Here is a 23,098-nt window from a genome sequence, read left to right on the forward strand (position 1 = left end):
CCTTAGCAAAATATGCAAAAATTATTTAGAATATTCAAAAAAAATAAAAAACTTTCGAAGGAAAAAAAATTGACAACATAAACTGAAGTCCTAGTAACTATAAACAAATTTTTCTCCCATGTTATGACATCAGTCTTTTCCGTACTTAGAAAAAGTGATAAAAATACCCAAATGATAGCATCACAATTGAAGCAGTTGGTTGTTCTGCCTGAAGGGGTATAAACTGCATCCCACCCAATAATGAGAATGCTGAGTCAAATGAATTGTAATCGCCATACCCGAGATCTTGCATTGTGATCATTTTGATCCAAGAAACCTTGAATTGCTGTCACATCCATACTTGGTAGAAAATCTGAAAGTTAGAAAATTATATAAACAAGCATGTCCAACATATGAAATAAACATAACTGAATCTTCAAATATCTTACTTGCGGGGATGCAAGTGTCACTCATCCATTTTGGAGCAGCAACCTTTCATTTTTGGAACAGAAATTTTGAAAATGGACTATAACAGCATTATAAGGGATAATTTCCCCCTAAAATACTGAAAATTTAGCCGAAAATAGATAGATTGGGTAATTCTAAATAAATTTCTTTCACAAATTAAAGTCTGTTTCAAAATTTTCTGAGATATCTGTCGCTGCTAAAGCATGCGTTACTGAAACTGTGATACTAATTATTTGACTTTTTTTCCCTTCCAAAATATATACACACACACGTGCATAAATTCTTGCTATTACTAAACCATACAAGCATCCATTCACATTCATCTGCAGAACTTCTAATTGGCTTCGAATTGGCACATGCAGCAATATGCATGTATGTGTTGTGACTGTATGCGAAGTTTGTTTCTGTGTGTGTTATGTGTAGTGCTTCCATCAATTTTTTTAGCTATGAGTGAAAAGTAATGATTGAATGGTTGTAGGTCTGTTGCTCTCTATGACAAAACTTTTCAATGGGGAGAGTGGCTTGCATTCTTTTTTTCTGCTTGAACACCAAAATCTTATTCACTGTCCTATAACAAATATATATATAGAATACAATAAAGGTTCAATAAAAACCACCAATAAGAGAGAGCCCGTTGTTTATGTTCAGTCGATTATAACAAGTACACATATTGGGTGAATTTTCCATGTTTCATTTCTAAAACTTTTATAGTGTAATGCCAGCCCAAGAAGTGGGGTCTTCAATGTTTCAAACCTAGTAATTCATTTCTATAACAAATGCTTACTGCCTAGAATCCGAGGACACACACACCTATCTTATCACACACTATCTCTATCCGAGAATGATGGACCACTTTCCACTTATCCTTACAAAAGTTTTTAACACCTAGCTGATGCGAAGATGAATTTAGGAAAGAATGAAAATTCAACTGCCTATGTGGGGAATCAAACACATGTCCTCTCACTTGCCGGGTGAGCGCTCCAGACTATAAAGGCAACAAATTTCAATCTTTCTTAAAGCTTGTGTTCACTGAGCAGGACTGCACATGGACGGTTGGACCTAACTCAGGCTAAAGCTCACAGCTGCTGCCACTGCCACTAGATTGTGACTTATCAGAGGATGACATCACTCTACAATATCCATATAAAGGTTTTTAACAGCTGGCTGATGCGGAGATGAATTTAGGAAAGAATGAATATTCAACTTGTTACAATTGGCAACTGATCCAAGATTGATATACTCTTCGTTATCTATATGAAGGGGAGTATCAAATTGAGAGCTTTAGCCTGAGTTTGGTCCGACTGCCTAAGTACGCCCCATTCAGTGCACACGAGCCTTGAGCAAAGATTGAAATTCATTGCCTTTGCAATCTAGTGTGACCTCCCGGCAAGTGAGAGGATGTGGGTTTGACTCCATGCATGGGCGATTGAATTTTAATTTTTTCCTAAATTCATCTTCGCATCAGCCAGTTGTTAAAAACCTTTGTGCACTATCTCTATCTCGCATTTATGGGCGATAGAGATATCATACATAGATAGATTAGGAATTATTTCAATGTTGCATCCATGGATCCAAATATATATAAAAGAATTCCCACATAAATCCCTTAATCATTCATTTTAATCTCCACGCGGTGACATAGTTTCATAGCGATACCACTAATGAAGATATGGATTAGGTTGGTTTTTAATAGCAAATACAGTGTCAAATAGATCAAAATATTTACAACGTAAACATGAAGTCTAAGTGATAATTTATGTTATTACTTGTCAGCTCGACTTGGCTGTTTCGTCAAATTAAAAACAATAAAATAACACGTTTTACGTTTTGTTTACGTTATAATAACGGCATATCTAACTCATTTATCGAACGCATTAAACAACATTTCGGTATCAATTAAAATTGCAACGTGCTTCGCACGACTTGACTTGACTTGGTGAAGACATCTCTCTCTTATGCGCAGTTGAAAAAATATAGAATGAAATAAATAAATTAATTAATTGTAAAAAAAATTCAGATCGGATAAAAAAAGTATCGGATGAGATTTTTTTTCGCAAATATAATGAGCTCCAAAATGTTTTTTTTAGATTATTTTCCTCATACGAAGATATTAATACTAACCATTACATCACAAATCACATGGCATGAAGATGGCCGGTGTAAACATTACGTCCTCGAGACTCGGACTTTTGTGTCCTTTAAGATTATTGATGAATTTAAAAGCAATAAGAGCAAATAAATCAGGTAAATATTAATTAATATCATTAAATGTCGCGATTTAAATAAATTTTAATTAAATTATTCGTTGGAAGTAGACTTTTCAACCCCGTTTTAACGAACTTCAAAGGACCGAAAATTTAATTCCCGTATAAGATCTAATGCATATATACATGCTCGTCCCGTGGGCCAAATGTGGCCCGTGACCTCGAATGTGATTTCGTAAATACGAACTAAGCGGCACGTTTACAAATTACTTGAATGGCCAGTGAGAGAGTGATCGCGCCCGAGTGGCGGTCGTCTACTTCCGTGAAGGTTGCTGTCACGGTCCCGAGGGTTCGAACCTGAGGGAGGATATAGATAAGATATTTTCCCTAACGAACTTGAGGTGACCACCGATAGACAGCGCCTTCATTTCCAACCCACCTCATTTATGGCAGTAAATTTCAATATAGCGATATGGCCAGAGTTGGTGTTTGGTAGAGTAGTAAGAGAGTGACCCACGGCACATTTGAAGACCATTTGAGTGACCAGTGACAAAACTCCAGATCACTTAACAGGCCTGCAGCACATTTACGGATCACTTCAGTGACCCTCGGTGCAGTTTTACACTCAAGTGGACTGCAGCCCATTTATGGATCACTTGAATGACATGCGGCACAGTTTCAAGAGACTCAAGCGGCCTGCAGTTCATTTACTGGCAGTCCCCCTCCCTGTGGGGGTGGGGGAGCAGGTTGGTCTGGCGCCGGACCAGAAGGGGGTTTCAAATTTCACCCTTTAACCAAGGGACTGGGTTAAGTATTTTGTAACCCGGTGTTAGAACCACTTTGTAGCTTTGTAGAATGATTTTTTTCTATCCGTCAGTGCCCGCAGACATCCCAACACCCGTCATATTTACACTAACACTCGAAAACAACTATCGAACTATGTGCTATTATATTATGGTGATAAAAAGACATTTGGCAATAAATTGGGACTAGCACCCACTGCCCAACAAGAAAAATTGTAAACGCCACTCCTGGTACTTGAAGGTTGAGAATCACTGCTCTCTAATCATGCTTCCGCAAGGATTGGGCTGACAGGGCTCCTGTCTAGTATGATTCTTATTTTTTTTGTTTCTTTACCCTAGAAACTCACTCTCAGCCCCCCCCCCCACAAAAAATACAATACAATACAAATACAAATACAACGCCACAACAGGCAAAATGCCCAACGAGGTGGCTGATAAAAAGATGCCCATAAAAATATGGTTGTCATATGTTTCAAAAATACAGCAACCCAATTAAAAATGCAATTAACACAAATTACAAACATTACAAATTACAAATTACTATCCTGGAGGCTCATCAGAGAGCACAGGCTAGGAGGCCATGTCTACAATATATTTTTGCAGGTCACCCACAATGGATGGACTATCAGGGCTAGACGATCGCTACCCAGAGCAGCAATGAAACACTTTTTTGAGTTTAGTAAGCATAGCATGCACCCCCCCCCCCACTTCCATGTAGTTTTTAAATACATCATTATAGGTAGAATTCAGCATTCCTTCTGTTCACCAAACCCATGTATACTCTTGGCTTTTCATCGAAACCCTAATCGTGTTGGTAACCTGTCTTGGAAAGAATTTTAAGGTATTGTATGCTTTATTAAGAACTCAAAATGTTAGTCAATGCAACTTAATAAAATAACTTTTATTCAGTTTTGTGTCCCCCCTAAAACTTAGCAGCCGGTGTGAACCTTTCGCATCTGCCCAAGTCCGGCCATGCTTAAATCTCTCTTTCAACATTACAAGGGAGCACCAAAATGTGTGCTTGCTCCAAATAGCCAAGTACCTAGTTGCAGCCACGGTTACTGGTCACTTAAGTAATTTGAAGCGCTGTTCCAGATCACTCAATTAAGTGTCCTGCGACCTATTTTCAAATCAATGAAGTGGCCCACACTCTTTAAAGCTGAACACCCTTGATCTAATGAAATAACATCAAGTGAGAAGAGACCAAAAATGTAATTTGTTATACATGGAGGTTCACTCCAGTAAGCTTTTGCAATATAGGTTGTTGCCCTGATGATTGACTATGTTCTGTAATTGTAATCTACTGTCTGCTTCATATATCCCACCTCGAGTCCTGCCCCATGAACCTTGTACAAAATGTGGGAATCTGTCCATCTTTGTTACACGTTTTCAAGCAGTACTTGAGGATTGATATATACATATGACATAGCTGAATAATTTTCTTTCCCATGCTTGTTAAACTCATCAAGTGTGATAAATTCCACCAATCCCCTATTACTATGCAAATTTGTCTATGTCGACCCCTAATCTTCTACATATTATTGGTCCTGTCATGGATTCTTTTATCAGAACTGATAAAATCATGATAGACTCTTGACCCTGTAGCACATGAAAATCTCTGCATATCATTTCTCTATATCATTTCTGGAAGAGATTGACCCGTATGTCAGACCCCGCACAGTTTTTACTCACAAATGCACTTGGAGCCTTCATCTTGTGCTTAATGCATTCAACTATGACTGCTTCTATGAGAAAGACTTGTTCCTATTGCCAGAGCTCTGGATTATCTCATCATACCCATATCAGTCAAGGATCATCCAACGTCTTTTTTTACATAGGCTACAACTAGTTGTCTCTAATTCTATTGTTCTTGAGTGCACTTATGATTTTTACTTCTCTCTTCTAGATTATGTTGTAGTCACAAAACAGAAGCATTTGCATGTGATTGGTTTGAATCGACCAGAGAAGAGAAATTGTGTTAATTCTGAAACTGCCAAGCAACTTTGCCATGCCTTTGAAGCTTTCGAAAATGACAATGATGCTTATGTTGCTGTGTTGTATGGAAAAGGTAGAATTTTTGTGTACTCTAATGCTTTGTATCCATTAGTTTGTTTTATCATATTAATTGGGGGATGGGACGAATATCAGGTAGGTATTCGGTATCCGACTTATTTGACCTTTTTGCTGAATATTTGGTTTGTCCAAATATTTGCTAGGTATTCAGCCAAATATTGTGGTTTAACAAATTCCAGATGTCAAGTTTCCATGGTAACTACAGTAAAACCCCTCTTTTGTGAGCAACAGTGGGACACACCCAATAAAATCCATCTGTAAAAGAGGGGGGATTGATAATCACGGGTTTTAAATGCATACTTTTAAGGGGGGGGAATTGTAATTTTGTCGTAAAAGAGGGGTGTCTGTTAAGAGGGGGTTTTACTGTATAAAACTGATATTTAAAGAAATTGTTTGGAAGTTATATCGTTTCTACCAACATATTTGAGGTGTCAATAATTTCTAGGGAAATATGAAGAAAAAATACTTTTATACCTATTTCTTTTCGGTTAATAAAGAAATTAGTGGCTCCTAAGAAATTTGTCTGGCATATATTCAACCACTGACTATTTGATTGGTCAATGTCATTAATTTGGTATGTCAATTTTTCATGTTAGAGATACAAAACTACGGATATAACATGGAGTCTCATAGGCAAGCTAAGTAGGGGAGGGTGGTTTTTTTCCTTTTCCAGAGAAAGGGTTTCTTTTTTTTTCATGAGTCAGATAAGCATCTCAGACTTTGGATTTGACAAAGTCCTAACAATGTTACTCGCAAGCACCATGATGCTTTCCAGCATCGTGTTAATGCATGGACTTACCCGAGTATATGGCCCAGGAAGCCTCATGATAAGGAGCCATCTAAGAGGGCTTAATGACAAAAGACATGCAAAGCATTTCACAAGTCATTTAACTGTAGGTTTTCAATACTACCTATTTTTTCAAAATTACTTTATGAAAGTACCTCAGATAACCCTGGTTGATTGAGGTTCTACTGCGCTAAGTAACAGGCATCCTTGTTGAAACCCATGGTTACAAATTTCATATGGTTACAAATATGAAGAAATGAGTTATACAAGTGGTTTCCGGGATATTAGGCCATGGTCTAAAGCATTTCCTTCCTTATGTTTTGCCCACATCTGTGGCAATGCAATTCTTGCTTTTCACAGAAATCACTTAACCTCAGAAGATGCCTGCCACAGATGTGGGTGTAACATCAGGAAAAAATCCCTTAGGGGCCGTGGCCTGATAGCCCAGAAATCACTTGTAATTCATTGAACACTGGCCATGACAGCCTCAGACAATACTTCAATGTGAAAAAAGGTTCCATAAACATTTGTTGGAGAACTGTATATTTTTTATAGTGTAGAGATACATAATAAATTCTGTTATTTCATTGAAATAATTTTGTTTGTGAATATGTTGTTTTTTTTTCTTTTAAAAGAAATGCAATCTTTTACAGGTGGAAGTTTTTGCTCTGGTTATGATCTAGAAGAAGTGTCTGGAGGGAAAATCGATGACCCGGATCAAATCCGAGCTCCTATGGTATGACTGATAAACTTCTTATAGAAATTACCAGTGTTGAGTTTTTGCTGGAAAAAAATTTAATTTTCGCCAAAACATTAGTAAAAAGTGGTAAAAGTGGAAAAATAGAAATTGAAATAAATATTTCATTGTGAACGCTATATATAACTATCAATTGTTAGAACAGCAATTTTGTTGAATAAAGCTTTTGGTATTTTATTATGTCTTAGATTCAAATGAATGTGTATGGGCTGGAATCAGTGATCTATCATTATGAACTTGCAGTTTTTTTTATGATCATGGCTCTAATTTCTGTAGGATATTATTCTTTTCCTGTATATTACAAATAATAACATTTGTTGAATTGACTAATGCACAAATTATACTTGATATTCATATGATTTGTCCAGTTTTTTTTATATGAAGCACATGAATATTTGTTTCAGTTTTATTTTACCAGGGACCAACTCACAAATTCTTGAAAAAACCTGTTGTTGCTGCTGTCAGTGGTTATGCTGTAGCTGGTGGATTAGAATTGGCCCTGTGGTGCGATATGAGGGTTGTAGAAGATACAGCGGTCATGGGTGTCTTTTGTCGAAGATTCGGTCAGCATTTTTCCTCCATGGGAGAGACTTAAACATCACAAATAAATAATGGATTTTGATATATCATGTAGATTTCTTTGAAAAATATAGACTTCTAAATGAAAAAGTTTATCATTAAATAAGATTTCATGTTCAAAGAAAAGTGACAAAAAAAAAACAAACAAACCTTACAATGTGTTGAAAATTTATTTGAATAAATGTGTTTCAGTTGTCTCATAGCTGATTTATTTATCAAACAGGTGTACCATTGATTGATGGTGGAACTGTTCGTCTCCCACAGTTGATTGGTCTTTCTCGAGCCATGGAACTTATCTTGACAGGTAGAGCTGTTAATGCACGTGAGGCTTTCGAGATGGGTATTGCAACACGAATCGTTCCATGTGGCACAAGTAAGTTTCTGTGTAAATTTTGGTGTTAAATGCCCACAAAAAAGTGTTCCTACTGACATTTTATTGTTTGTAACAATTTATCTAATTAGACAAATTAATTTTTAGCCAAATGAAAAAATTTTAACTGAATTCAGGTGCTGTTTAAAACAATGAATACGATTATATTCAGTAATTTCATGTTTTATCTTCTCCCAAAATAAAAACCAGTCAGAAAACCTTGGTTTGCCTAAAGTTTTTGTAGCTTCTTCATTTTTATATCTGTATTTTTAAGCTGTGTCTGAAGATTTGAGGATTGTATGATGGTTTGTTGATAATTTTGAAAGTGAAAAGTTAAATTTAAGAAAATGAAATTATCCTCATTCAGTATGTTCAGGGCCTGTTCTGGACATTTTTCTAGTGTAAGCGAATAATATTTTGGTGATAAAAAATTGCTTCCTTCAGCTAGTGTCTTCTGCTGCTTTATAGTTTGCAGGATTCAAGGTCCACCTTGAGTGCATTTCACTCTAATTCAATGCTTTTCAATTATTCGTATTTCATTTCAGGTCTGGGAAACGCTGTAAATTTGGCAAATAGTTTATGCAAATTTCCTCAAGAGTGTTTACGAGCTGATAGGTATTCTGCATATCACTCTGTTACTCAATCCAAATCGATCAGCGAAGCTCTAGAATTTGAAACCAAGAACTCTCTCCACGTGCTGTCTTCAGAATCTGTAGAAGGTGGATCTCTAATTTTCAATCTATAAATGTGATCTATGCTTTTTATAATATCTTGGAACCTCTTGACAATGGACACTTATGAAGGGACTAAAATTTTTAGTCTGCCAGCAGAAAGTGTCTGTTAATATATATATAGTGAAATGCATTGAGGCCTTGTTTCACAGACTTCAAAAGTGACTGTTATTGGGAGGTGTCTGTTGTGGAAGTTCCACTGTACCAGACTTCTATATGAATTCTATCTTCTTTTTTTACAAACGATTATTTTAAATTTAAAAAAATATATATGCACTAAAAAAAGGCATTTATAATAAATGGAAAAAAAAAGGAAAAGTAACTATATATATATAAAAAAGATATGTTATTAAGGGGTCTTAAAACTGGTAAACTCACTGAATCTATTATTTGATCAATAGATTATAATAGTTGCATCATTAGCTGAGTAAATATTATTATGCCAAAGATTGAATAATCAAATTTCTAATATGTAATTTTCTGACATGCAAAATAGTGCTGGGTGAAATTAAAAGTAATATAGAAGCTATAACTTTTCATACGGAATTATTTTAAAACATTTTTATGCTAACGACATTTCTCTCAAAATTTCCAAGTATTGAGCTTTGTATTCAATCAGTTTGCATCAATCCAAAAAAAAAATTCTCAAATTTTGGGAATGATTTTTTTATATCTAAAATAACTTGCCATGGTTGTTTGCAGCACATTTATTTAAGGTGTAAAAAAACAGAATGGGCCCCAGGGCTGGAGCCCATGCTGTTTTTTTGATTTAGGAAGATAAAAAAAAATTAGGAAGCCCTGTCAGCTTTCATCACACCCTGTTAGAGCCATGGCGTTGACTGATGAGGTATTGGGACAGGAGTAGATTAGCACAGCATTGTAGATGGGCAGTCATTCATCAGCTATTCATCTACACTTCATTGTGATGCATGAGCAAGATATGTTATGTGAAGCCTGTAGAGAAACAAAATTTCTAATTTATTCAGTTTCTCTCAATAAAGCTTTTGTCTTGAGCTGTTACAATCTTGATGTGAATTCAACGGCATATTGCCAGCTAGAAAAATTACATTCAGTTGGTAGTCAAAAGGTCATGGGTTTGAGTCCAGCCAGATGGATAGACTTTTCATTTTAATGTTGAACCAGTTCTCTTTTGCATTATTTCATTTCCTGTGTTAGTTCTAGATGTTTCTAGAGTATTCTCTAACTGATTTGCATGTGTCAACTTCTTGTTCTAACCGTGTATAAATGCTTCTCTCAAATGAAGACAGTGCACAGTTTACCTATAATGCTGTAGTAGTGCTTAGATTTAATAAATCTATTCAACGTCTCATTTGTGCTTCCTCACAGTATTGATAGCTGTCTGAAAGCTATGTATAGCAGAGATGAAAAGTCACTTCTATGTCTAACACCAATTTTCATATCTCTCAGGCACTAAAAGGAGCAATAAAAGGACTAAAAGGCACTAGTGGGGTTGAAGATTCTAGAAAGAAAAATTATTTTGAAGTTCTCAGTGTTAAAAATATCTAAATTCTATAGAACATGGCCTATAAAATTCATGAATAAAAACAAAATTTCAAAATAGGCATTTGCAGCACAGAAAGGCTAGATATTTCAGCTATTCTAAGTAGTAACTGCCTAGCTAGAATTTCATTGTTTGAATTGAGGAATAGCACAGGAACTTACTGTAAGCTTTTCAGAAACAGATAGAGATCTGATCTTTCCACAGAGTTTCTGTGAAAGGCCTTAACAGAAACCATTAGCAACAGTGTTATCATTGTCATGTATTTTGTGGTGTGTTCATTTACAGATAATGCAATAGGTGGGAAAATACATTTCACATGTGGCTGATCTCTTTATTATTTCCATCCAACTAGGAGCGAAGAGTTTCATGAGAGGAATAGGAAGGCATGGAAATTTCCACCTGGATGCAGAGCTCAACAAAGACCTTTCTTAGTAGTTTTAAAATTTAGAATTGATGTTAGAAAATATTTTTAATTATATTGGAGCAATCAATACTTCAGGACTGTCCTTTCTGAGTATTATAATCATCTTCTATTGTTATTTTTTGTTCAATTTTAAATTTACAATTCATAAATTACATTGAAAAAAATGTGATTGTATATTTCCAATACTGATTTTTTTTAAATCATACAGCACATTTTAATAAATTATTATGTTGATGATGTCACACACGTTTCATTACATTTATTCATGGGTGTGCAAATTACTCTCACATTATCCTGGAACCATGGATGTCTGGACTGAGCTGCTGATTACATCACAAAAATTTAGTTGTTGATAATTCTGAAATTTTTCCATGTAATAGCCATAATATACCCTCAAATGGGATGACTTGGGTATAGATTTTGGACATTTTTTGTGTTATTTCCCGTATGAATCAAATTTTGTACCAAAAGTTGCGCCATTATGAAAAAAAGTTTTTAGTTATTTGTTTATAAAAGTATAATTATTTTGTAACTCATTAGCCTATAATGGAGAAAAATTAATGCAAAGTTGTATGTAAGTCATCCCGGTAACTTGGGTTTAGGGTAATAGAGTAGTGTACCTAAGTCACCCCGCCTGAAGAGGGTGACTGCTCTATTGGAAATGAATTACCTTTCGGGTTAGATAATACAATTGAATGACCGACATTAGTTGACCCAAAATTACAATTTTTGGTCATTAGTTGACCCAAAATTACAATTTTTGGTCAACTAACATCGGTCATTCAATTGACTACTGTATTGTCTTGATATTTCACTTTTTCAAACATGTTTCCCATCTCACCCAACTGTAAATAATTAGGGACGAATAAAAAAAGTGTAAACATATAAATTTTTTTATTACAAATATAAACACTGAATTATTTTTATGTCTACAAAAAATCTGCAAAATCTGCCTAGTCAAAGATGGCTGTTTTGGTGTTAATCTTTAAATTGATATTAAATCTTAAATTAATTTAAAAAAGTTAATCCGATCTTTTGTGTAATTTCTATATGGCCTGGAGCCTTACATTTTCTTATGTTTGTGGCATCTGTGTGTGCCTGTAGCTAATATAAAATATTGTCCTCTAAAATCACCCAGCAAATATTAACCATTTCACTAATGAAACTAGTATTCAACAAACAGATTTAATTATTATCTGCAGTTGAAACAAGTATATTTACCAAAGCGAACTTCTATAACCACTGTAACACTATAAACTTAGTTTTGACGTTTTCATGAAACCATAAACCACAGGATGATAAAAGTAGATGGAATAATTATGAGATATTTAGGCACCATTTTTTAATCATGGAGGCTCACTGCGGCAGCCAGCTGGACTTGAAATCCCCTCTGTTTCATTTACAGTGACTATGGTGAAAATAAGAAGTTAGAGTATGTACCCACACACACGTCATCCCAGTTTATAGAAGGGTGTTATATTTTCTTCTATACATTAAATTATCTTGAAATACCTAACTTTTTTGTGTCTTTTGCCCCATTAACTATTCAAATAGTTGAAGATATATGCTTCTGTTTGGGAAATCATCAATGAACGATTCAGTGGTCTACTAAGTTCATTATCTTAGAAGTGAACTGGAGATGGCTTCGAGTAACTTATGGCATGGGTCTGAGCACCTTGAATTGATTCAGAAGTCAAAATTTCTTATATAAAGATCAAGACAAGCACCAACAAGTTTCAAAACACTTCTGATGCCCTGATTCATAGTATTATTAATGAAAGTACCAAATTGTTCTAAGGTTTTTATTACATATATTGAAATCTACACTTCATTCACAAGTAATATAAAAACTCTTGTATTTGGTATTGATCAATAATTCCAGTTTATACACAGCAATAATCTTGACTTGAATGATTCTGTATTTATTTTATATTGGTGAAATTTCGCTTATTTTGAAAGTTTTAGTTTAGTATAAAGACTTCACACCGTCTGAGTTGTTGACCCTAAGCCTCTTCTGCGAGCCCCACATTCACAGCAGTATTTCGCTCCTACTAGTGGGAATTTATGATGACACTGATGGCAATAGAAACTCAAGTGACTATCAGATGGGCTCTCTCTGCTCATTGGAGGAAGGGAACCACTGCTGCTGCTACCACTGGAACTTGTTGACATGTCGAAATCTCTGTGCCAGGCGAGTCTTTTCATCCAGGAGTCTGACAGTTCGCTGCTGGAGACTTCTGGCAGTTTTGTGGAATAATCTGTCGAATTTATGTTCAATCTGTAACAGCAAATGATGCATTATGAAATGAAATGGGTGGCCATGAAATTGTAAAGATTTATACATATTTTTTTAAATGTAAAAAAAAATTATTATCCGTGAACAATTTTCTATAGAAATCCACTTAAATTCTTGTGAAAGTTACGATTCATTCCTAAGAAAACTCACCCTGCAGAAACTTGACCTTTAATGGGAGTAAAATAATTTAGAGGAAAAAATTCTGGAGCAGAATGTGAGACATAACAGAGAATTGTCGCAAAATTGTGGAAATAAACCTCTAGCTCTACCAAGTCGTGAACGGTATGCAAAGGCAGTATGGAGTACAATGAAATCGGCAAAGGGTGGCTTGAAATTTTATAGGATAAAGTCATATTGGAAGTAGCAGTTCCAAGCAGTGTGTTTGTGCTTCTCTTGCGTCACTGAGTCAGGGCGGGTCGTCTTAAGAGCATCTCCGGGCCAAGTGATTTTTCTGAGGCCCTACCTGTTAAATTCTCGAAAATTTCAACCGGTTTTCTTTTTCGTGAGGCTCCTTCTCTTAAGGCCCCACCCCCAACCGGGACATGTCCGGTGAGCCCATGCTTTTAGATGACAGTGCACTGAGTGCCTCAAGATTCCACAGGGTCACCGCAAGGTGTTGTATTTTTAAGAAATGGTGGAGCCGAAAACGGAATTGTATTGATCAGCATATTGTAGGAAATTAGTATAATTTAATGTGACAAAAATAACTATTATATAACATGATTAAATGTGGTTATACGGAGCGGTAAAACATCGTGGCCCGGGAAGTAGAAAAAGGTAAACAACAGAAGAAGGACGGCATTGACCACAGTTTTTAGTTCGTAGTTGTTGTAGTTTTCACAACATTCCTCCCCTCACAATGGAATGAATCTCTCGACCGGTGTTCTCTTACGAGTCGACCTACGAAGAACAGAAGAGGGTTGACTCGAAATCGGTGCAGAGCATTCAGGATGTCCAACTGAAGTATTGGCAGTAACCGCAGAACCACCATCAGCAGGTTTGGGAGCAGTCTCGCACCTTGAATCGTTAGTAGAAGGAGGCAGCAATATTTGATAGTCCATACAGTACTCAGAAGATGACATTGCAGGATGTTTCTCTGAAGAATGATCTTTTCTCATTTGGTTCTGATGACGTTTCCATTTCCCACGATTTGTCTGAACCAAATACATCATTTTGCCAAGATGTTTGAGAACTTTGGCATTAACCCACTTAGGACCATTCGAATAGTTCTTACAAAAAACTCTGCTGCTAATACTGAACTTGTGGGTAGTACTGTCTTGTGAAAATGTAATGTTTTTATCCTTTGGAGGGAATAAGAGGGAGAGCAGATTTCTAGGCTGTCTGCCATGCAATAGTTCTGCAGGAGACTTATCACAACCAGGTTTCGGTGTTATCCTGTATGTTATCAGAAGCTTTTGGAGTGCTTCTGACTTGTGGTCTCCTCCTCACACAGCTTTTTTCATAGCTTCTTTAAATGTCCTGACGAAACGTTCTGCTTCGCCATTAGAGGCGGGATGAAATGGAGCAGTAGTAACATGCTCGATACCATTCAATTGGCAAAAGTCCTCAAACACTTTGCTAGTAAATTGTGTACCATTGTCTGACACTAGTGTGATCGGTAAACCTTCAATGATAAATACTTTCTTTAGAGCTTCAATAGTCACTTCTGAAGTAGTAGATTTCATCTCGATCACGTAAGGAAATTTTGAATATGCATCAACAATGATAAGCCACATGGAATTTTGGAAGGGACCCGCAAAGTCTATATGAATTCTGTGCCAAGGATCATCTGGTTTTGGCCAGTCCTGGAACATTGCTTTTGGACAAGCTTTCTCACGTTGACATGATTGGCATTGGTTTGCAGCGTTTTCAATCTGCTGCTCGATCTGTGGAAACCAGCAATATCTTCGAGCCATCTGTTTCATTCGAACCATTCCCCAATGACCAATGTGAAGAGTCTTGAGAACTGAACTTTGCAAAGTCTTTGGAATGATTACATGAAGACATTCAGTTTGGAGTAGCAAGATACCTCGGTTGACAGAGAGTGAATTTTTTCTTAGAAAGTATGGTTTTACATCCTCATTGTTCTCCGGCAAGTCTTTCGGCCAACCATTCTGAATATAATGGAGAACTTTTTTCAAAGTTTTGTCCTTAGCAGTTGCTTCTTGAATTTCTTTGTAGTCAACTGGATAATGAGATATGTATTCATCCACCTGTACATCAATATTGTGGCATGCATTCTCTGATTTGTCAAATTCTACATCTGAACCAACTGGAAGTCTTGAAAGGGCATCAGCATTTCCATGCTGCATTGTTGGTCTATATTTGATATCGTACATATATCCCATAAGAATAATTGCCCAACGTTGAAGTCTCTGAGCAGTCATTACGGGAAGTTGCTTGTTGGGATGGAATATGGATACCAGGGGTTGGTGATCCGTGAGGAGTTCGAATTTTCTGCCATACAAATACTGATGAAATTTTTTCACACCATAAATAATGGATAAAGCCTCTTTTTCAATTTGACTGTAGGCTTTTTGTGTATCAGTCAATGTCTTGGAAGCAAAAGCAATCGGTTTTTCTGAACCATCGGAATATCTGTGAGAAATCACAGCACCTATGCCATAAGATGATGCATCAGTTGCCAAAATCAGTGGCAATTCTGAGTTGTAATGCACTAGTCTGGTAGCTTTAACAATGTATTCTTTCAATTTTTTGAATGCTTCCTCTTGTTCTTCCTTCCACTTGAATTTGACATTTTTTCTTCGCAGTTTGTTCAAAGGACCTGCCAGCTGAGAAAAACCAGGAATGAACTTGTTATAGTAGTTGATTTTTCCAATAAATGAATGCAGTTCCTGGATATTTTTAGGTTTGGGTAAGTCTTTCACTGCTGCAATATTAGAATCTGATGGTCGCACCCCATCTGCATTGACTATGTACCCCAAGTACTCAACTTCGGACTGGAATAATTTGCATTTTGGCTTGCTACAGCGAAGACCATTGCTTTCTAGACGATGAAAGAGTTCATCGAGAGCTTTGCAGTGTTCCTCGTCATTAGGAGCTGTGACAATAATGTCATCCAGGTAATTAGCACAACCAGGAATACCAGCTATGAGCTGCTCAAGGAAGCACTGGAATATGGCTGGTGCACTAGCCACTCCGAAAGGAAGTCTTTGGCACTCGAACAATCCATAGGGTGTATTAACAACTAACAGTCTCTTTGAATCGTCATCCAACTCAAGTTGAAGATAGGCATCGGAAAGATCTATCTTGGAAAACCTTTGCCCATTTTTGAGTTTCTGGAATAATTCTTCAGGTCTTGGAATAGGGTACTGATTTACATCAATTTGAGAGTTCACTGCAACTTTGTAGTCACCGCAAATGCGAATAGAACCATTCGGTTTATTTACAACAACTATAGGAGCTGCCCATTGACTTATAGTACATGGTTTCCAAATGCCTGCAGAAGTGAGACGATCAATTTCTGCTTTGACAGCAATCTCCTGAGAAAATGGAATGGGACGTGCTTTGCAGAACTTCGGTCGAGCATTTGGCTTCAGAAAAACACTAGCCTTGTAAGAATTACACTTCCCAAGTTCATCTCGAAATACATTTTCATGCCTCTGGAAAACTTGTGCAGACAATTTTTCATGAATAGTTGTTGCCAATGTAATCACTCGCTGAACAGAGTCATCAATGTGAAAATCAAACGCTTTGAACCAGTCTAGTCCAAAAATGTTACATCCTTCTGCAGTATCCGTAACAAGAAGAGGAAGGTCCATGATTTTACCCTTATATTTTACTGTGACCAGAATTTTTCTTTTTAGCGGAACTTCAACACAGCCATATCCTTTCAGCTTTGTAGTAGATGGACTGCACGGTGGTGACCCAAGAGCTTTGTATCCACTGGTCCCAACTAAGGAACATGAAGCACCCGTATCTAATTGAAAAGGCATCTCTTGGTTATTAACCATCAATGAAATGAGTAATTTGTTATCTGTACAGTCCACGCCAGCATTCACAGTTTCTGTAATCTGAAAAGAAGTATTAGCGCGCTGATGTTTCTGATTTGGAAAATTTTTCTTTGCATTAGATTTTTTTCTTGAATAGCAAACGGCAGAAACATGGCCTACTTTTTTGCAAAAATTACAAGTGGCCTCACGAAATTTACACTCGGACCTCAGGTGTCTGCCGCCACAGCCATAACAGGTACATCACCAGGTTTTTTCGAAGACTGAATTTCACTTCTCTTGGAATTCTTCGACCGCGACTTTGAGTATGAATTTTTCATTTGCAGAACTTCACACTGCGGAAGATTATTGAAAGTTGATGGACCATCAGGATTCTCTTTCAGAGTCTGCACGGTGCGCTGGGTAGCTTCAAAAGCTTCCGCAATTTTGAGGACATCAAGACTGGGGTTCGTATGCTGGAGAGCCGCAGAGCGAACTTGGTCATGAGGAGTATGAAGAACTATGGCATCACGAATTATAGAGTCCACGAAAGATTAGGAACATCCATCACGACTACATACAAATCTACAGTCCCTTGCAATTCCTCGTAAGTCAGCGACCCATTCCGCGTATGTATTACCTGATTGCATATGACATCTGAGAAATTCACATCTAGCAGCAAGCACATGGGTTTTAGATTCGAAATAAGAAGTAAGTTTCTGTACAATGTCCGCATACGAACGAGTTGCGACATCGGCTTCCGCGAACAGTTTCTGAAGTAATTCAAAAGTTTCAACACCGACCCATGACAAGAAATATGCACGTTTCTGCTCGTCTTCGGTGACTCCGTGGGCTTCGAAATGTTGATTCAGGCAGCACAGGTACGTGCTCCAACGGTCGTGGATCCCATCGAAATGACGAAATGCAGAGACGCTTACCTTCGGTGATCCGGCTCGTCGTCCAAGAATTTGCTCCAGCAGTGCCTGTTGGTTTCGTTGCTGAACTGCCAACAAATTTTCCATCCATTGCTGCTGTTGAAGTAGCACCTGATGAATATCCGCGGCACTGGGATTAGTTTTCGCCATCGTTCGGAAAAAGATACCAACATTCAAACTTTCCTCGTCGCCATATCTGTTGTATTTTTAAGAAATGGTGGAGCCGAAAACGGAATTGTATTGATCAGCATATTGTAGGAAATTAGTATAATTTAATGTGACAAAAATAACTATTATATAACATGATTAAATGTGGTTATACGGAGCGGTAAAACATCGTGGCCCGGGAAGTAGAAAAAGGTAAACAACAGAAGAAGGACGGCATTGACCACAGTTTTTAGTTCGTAGTTGTTGTAGTTTTCACAACACAAGGTATTTAAAGTTATACATCATTCCCAAGGATACGAAGGTTTTCAACATCTGGCTGATGTGAAGATTTCATCTTCGCATCAGACAGATGTTAAAAACTTTAGTATAAATAGCGGAAATTCCAAAGGATGGATCAGCTGATCAACTTCCCAAAGATGCCTGAAAATAAAGTTCACTGGTGTCTTACTGTCTGGAAATGTAGAAAATCAAATGATATTCATGTGTGAGAGAGCCTTGGCAAATTCGTCAAAATAAATACGTACAAGTGTCACGAAATAAAAATTTGGCGAGAGTTGCAGAGGAGCTTTGTGGGCCCCTTAGGTACCTGCCATACTCCACCCAAATGATTTTCACCCGTGATCCCCCTTAGAATAATTAATAATTTAGAGGAGAAAATAAGCTAATTGGACAAATCTCCAGCAGGTCTTTGTCCAGCCAAAATTTGGGTCCGTTTTCCGGACCTTTCACAAAATTACGGATTTGAAGAACGGAACCTCTTCACGAAATACAAATTCATGAAACGATAATTTGGCATTTCATTTCGTTTGTGATTAATTGATTAGCTCATTTTGCTTCCCATGAAATTACTTATTTTCCACACGACCTTTTTCACATAAGGAAAATTTTCACAAAAACAGGACCCTACAAAAAATTCTGTACAGATCCCTGCCCAGTACTTCGGAGGGTGCATATGGCCCCAGGCATCTGTGGGAAACACCGCTCCAGCTCATGGTTTTCCAAACGTATTTTTGTCCTATTTCTATATTCTTGGAAAACGTTTTCAGAGCCTCTTCTGAAAGACAACCAGAGTTGAAGAATTAAATTCTAATCAAATGAAATATTTATGCAACTAATGTTATAGAAAGTTACTCACACAGGTTCAAATATAATCTTAGCCTGACATATTTTAACTAACTTGCTCGTCGAATTGTTTCAGAATGGTCTTTGGGTTCAGGAAGATTGAAAAACGCTAATATGTATGTGTGTATAACTGTATATGCAGCTTCTACCGCCTCCTGGCCCGTTCCGACCCACCACACACTCTGCTAAGACAGATGCAGATTTACGGGTTTTCCGCTTGTGGGTTACACAAATTTTGTCGCCCTTCTCCCCCATTCGATAGCATAATTTTCTTGACCACAAATTCCACCAATTTGTTGCCCTGACATACAGTCCAGAGTCCACTTGGCCTCCCGCCTCTGTCTGTAAATATTTTCTTTGTCCCTTACATGCTTGCACGCTTTCTTGGTCACCTCTTTACTTTTGGTCACTCACTTACCTGGTCTCCAAGGTGTGACTCTCATTCACATGCTTGCATACTGATTTGGTCATTCATTATGCGTTAAAACTCTCAAAGTCACTCTTTTGGTTGCTCATCGATCTTGTCCCTCATTCTCTAGGTTACTCTTTCTGTCACCCACTAGCCCAGTGGTTCTCAACCGAGGGCCATATGACCTCGGGGGGGGGGGCCCTAGGATATTCCACGGGGGCCACGGATGAAAAAGATTTTTCTAGTCACTCTGACTAAAAAAGTTTAATTTCAAACAAAAAATGCATAGAATATATTTTTCGCAATTTTTCCGCTATTCAAGTAACATTAACATGAGGAAGGAAATACGTAAAAAAAGCGTTGCATGTAATCTCGGTGGGTTTACGACTTGGGGGTGACAGTAGGCCCTGACACAAACTATAGAAGAGGTTTAAAGCAAAATGGAGTAACTGTAAAGACAAAGTTGTGTGTGTTCGAAGACTTTTCATTCAAAGAGGGCTGCCATAAAGAAAGCAGACAAAGATTTGTTGACCATTCATTGACATTTTTTTGATTGCTGGTAGTAAATGCAATCAAAGAAGTAGATGGGGGAGAAATGAAAGCTTGTGATTAAAAAAAAAAACCCCATCGTTTCCATGCAATTACAGACGGATAGCCATCTAGTTTAGCTCAAAGCTATCTTCAACCGGCACTGAGTGGTCTGATCATTGATCATTTTTGTCGCACCACGGTCATTTTCTGCACGCGAGGGCTAATTAGACCCCGGGACCTACAATTTATTGCCGATTCCGAAAGGCAGGCTTGTTTCTCATACTCACCGAGAGGTTGGTGCGCTAACCCCTCGATGGGGGACTCCGAGCGGTAGCAATTTTTTGCTGCGGTCAAGTCGCCATTTTTTGTTGTACCCCTGCGTCAGGAAAGTTTTCTGACAAGGACGAACCGGGTAACGAACTCGCGACACCTCTAAACCTGAGTGGTCCGATGGGGAATATATTTATAAAAATCGAATAAAGAACGATTGCTCTGGGGTATTTTTTCAATGAATTTTTGGGGAGGGGGTGTGCCAACACCCATTGCCTCCACTGAAAAGAAATAAAGTCGAATTCAGTTATAACGAACTCCAAGAGACCAAATCATACACGAGAAAAAATACCCGCGAAATTAAATTTTTTAAAACTACATTGCTGTATAACTTAAGAAACTGTAATTGCATAAATTTGCGGTTGCTTCGAAATCGCAAGTGTTCATGTGCCATTCATTTCAATTTAACAGGAACAACGTGATTTTAAACATATTTACGACGATCTTAACGTCATTTGGTTTGCTGATTGGTTTCTATATGCAATCCAAGCAGATAATGTATTGGTCTGTATCTGTCAAACTAAAATTTGTGGTTTTTAGTGTTGATAATACGCATGCAAAACCAATTCAGCGACGCATTTTTCACAATCTTCAAAAACCTCGTTTTATTTGATAGTTGGAAATGATGTCTGAATGCCAAAGATTTGGAGTTCGAGTCAAAATGAAAATGCCAAATAATTGAAATTGTGCTTCGTATAAATGAAATATTTTAATATTGAAAGCTATATATAGAGAGGTTAATCGTGACCGTAGTCAAACGTCTCATAAATGTGAAATTTTGTCATAAAACTGAGTGTAAGGCCCGAATCCCCTTGCACACAAGTGGAATTTCGAGGCATTTACGCACAACCGAGCCCCTCTTGGCCATTTTTCTTTTTCCCCCCCCCCACCCTTTCTTCCTTTTGTTTCCTTCCTAAATTTATAAAAGTAAAATGACATAGTCATTATAAAAAGGACTGCTTTCACATCAAATTGCAGATTTTTTTGGTGAAAATACAGTCAACCCCATTATAATGAACTCCAAGAGACCGGAGTAATAAAGAAATTTAGTTAAATTTCAGATTTTTATATTTTTCCTATGTAAACTTATCCGGGGGGGATTAGAAAAGTTTTCTTTAAAACGATATTTTTTCCGTTATAACGGTATTCGTTAAAACGAGAGTCGACTGTATTTCGTCTCGAAGTATTTTTTTACGTGTATATGCAGACTGCATGGGTAACAGGGCGTATGGCACTACTTGCGAGCAGTTAGTCTTAAAGACATAACCAGCTGGAAAAAGTATCCAAATCACGTGTCCAACTCAGATACGCCATTCATGTTGTGAGGGGTTGTATAGTTATAAAATAAAATAAAAACAACTTTTTATACCGCCCCCGTGTGTCAAAAAACCCAATCAAGAAGTTGTTGCTCTGTCTTTTCCGATGACAACTAAAATAATTTCACGTTTCTAAGAGCAATATTCACCGAGATATGCGAATTTGAAAAATTGAGGAAATTTGGGGGAAAAAAAACTTCATTAAATGCTGGTAAAATGGTTTCCTCGCATCTAATGCTGTTTTTTTTTTCCAACTTTCTTCGAATATCTCAGTGAATATGGCACTTAGAAACGATGAATGTTTTTGTTGGAGACCGAGAAACAACTTTCCGATTGGGTTTTGGGGCACAGGGTGTCCGCATAAAAAGTTTACATTTTTATTTTAATAACTATGTAACCCCTGACAACATGAATCAAATATCTGAGTACTACACATTATTCGGGTAATTTTTCCTACTGGAAGTATGCTTTTAGGACCAATGGTTCGCCAGTAAAATGCCATATGCCCCGTTACCTAAGCGTCCTGTATATTAAACATAGTACGGACTGTTATGTGAAATATTGGGTTGTGTTTAAGCCAACTCGCACGTTGCTTCGTTCGCCTGCGAGAGAGCGGTCACATTATGAACCAAAAATCCACTTGAAGGTAGCTTGTCACACATCCAGTGAAATATCAGATTTTCACCGTATCGAAATTCAAGTCAAAAAATTGATAATTTTCTTATTTGAAAATCTGATTAGGGGTCACTCAAGTATTACGTCAGCATCGAAGGGAGGGAGGGGGGTTTCGGATTTGCTGACTTTTGATGACAAGAGGGGAGGGGGGGGGGTTTGAAGGTTTCTTACGTCATCAACCACCCCTTTTTGAAGATATAAAATATTCTAAGCTGCTGACGAAATCTTGCTGACGAGGGAAGGGGGGGGGGGGGTCAGTGTTTTGCTGACTTTTGCTGACAAGGGGGGGGGGTCAAAAATGGCTGAAAATCTGCTTATGTAATACTTGAATGGCCCCTTATTTATATTTTCCGATGGGCTTGAAATCCTGATAATGAATCATTATTATGTTCACATGAACAGTTTTGTCACTGCGTTACACAATGACAAAATCCGTATATACCGGGTGACTCGAAATGTTACGCCGTCCACCAAAGCAGTTTTTTTTTTTTTTTTTGCCTTGTAGCATTTGCCGCGAATTCACAATGGCACTAACAATTTTAAGGGAATTAAAATTAATATTAATACTCTAGAATACACTTTAAGACATTCATTTTTAAAAATATTGTTGGTACTGCTACCTACTTCAAAATCAGAAGTGCCTTATGTGGTGATGACGAAGCTCATGTA

The 23,098-nt window shown here is 37.3% G+C and overlaps 3 protein-coding genes across 4 annotated transcripts in view; 1 reads left to right on the forward strand and 2 right to left on the reverse strand.

The window, feature by feature from the left end:
- Positions 1 to 2,388, reverse strand: part of LOC149083566 (exportin-T-like) — a 34,383-nt gene extending 31,995 nt beyond the window's left edge. Inside the window, exons 1-2 of the mRNA XM_089234084.1 lie at positions 2,214 to 2,388; positions 279 to 352 (exon numbers count right to left, since the gene is read on the reverse strand). Coding sequence (XP_089090210.1) covers positions 279 to 338 — 60 coding nt within the window. The 5' untranslated portion in view covers positions 339 to 352; positions 2,214 to 2,388. The remainder of the gene's footprint in view (positions 1 to 278; positions 353 to 2,213) is intronic.
- A 170-nt stretch (positions 2,389 to 2,558) lies between these two features.
- Positions 2,559 to 10,939, forward strand: LOC149083567 (uncharacterized). Of its 2 annotated transcripts, XM_089234085.1 has the most exons (7): positions 2,560 to 2,691; positions 5,361 to 5,522; positions 6,968 to 7,050; positions 7,490 to 7,634; positions 7,874 to 8,023; positions 8,566 to 8,739; positions 10,626 to 10,939. In XM_089234085.1, exons 1-7 carry the CDS (start codon positions 2,592 to 2,594, stop codon positions 10,703 to 10,705), a joined length of 894 nt encoding a protein of 297 aa, XP_089090211.1. In that variant the 5' UTR covers positions 2,560 to 2,591; the 3' UTR covers positions 10,706 to 10,939. The 2 variants fall into 2 exon arrangements, with proteins under 2 accessions (XP_089090212.1, XP_089090211.1); XM_089234086.1 differs by lacking the exon at positions 8,566 to 8,739 and having other exon boundaries at positions 2,559 to 2,691.
- Positions 10,940 to 12,493: 1,554 nt separating this feature from the next.
- The window catches only part of LOC149083568 (uncharacterized), a 59,402-nt gene continuing 48,797 nt past the window's right edge, over positions 12,494 to 23,098 (reverse strand). Inside the window, exon 10 of the mRNA XM_089234087.1 lies at positions 12,494 to 12,975. Within this exon, the coding sequence (XP_089090213.1) occupies positions 12,678 to 12,975 (298 nt within the window). The 3' untranslated portion in view covers positions 12,494 to 12,677. The remainder of the gene's footprint in view (positions 12,976 to 23,098) is intronic.

This window comes from Pholcus phalangioides, unplaced genomic scaffold (genome assembly GCF_987345545.1).
Source record: "Pholcus phalangioides strain wild (caught in Gottingen) unplaced genomic scaffold, Ppha-v1.0 ptg000008l_1, whole genome shotgun sequence".
Taxonomy (NCBI): domain Eukaryota; kingdom Metazoa; phylum Arthropoda; class Arachnida; order Araneae; family Pholcidae; genus Pholcus; species Pholcus phalangioides.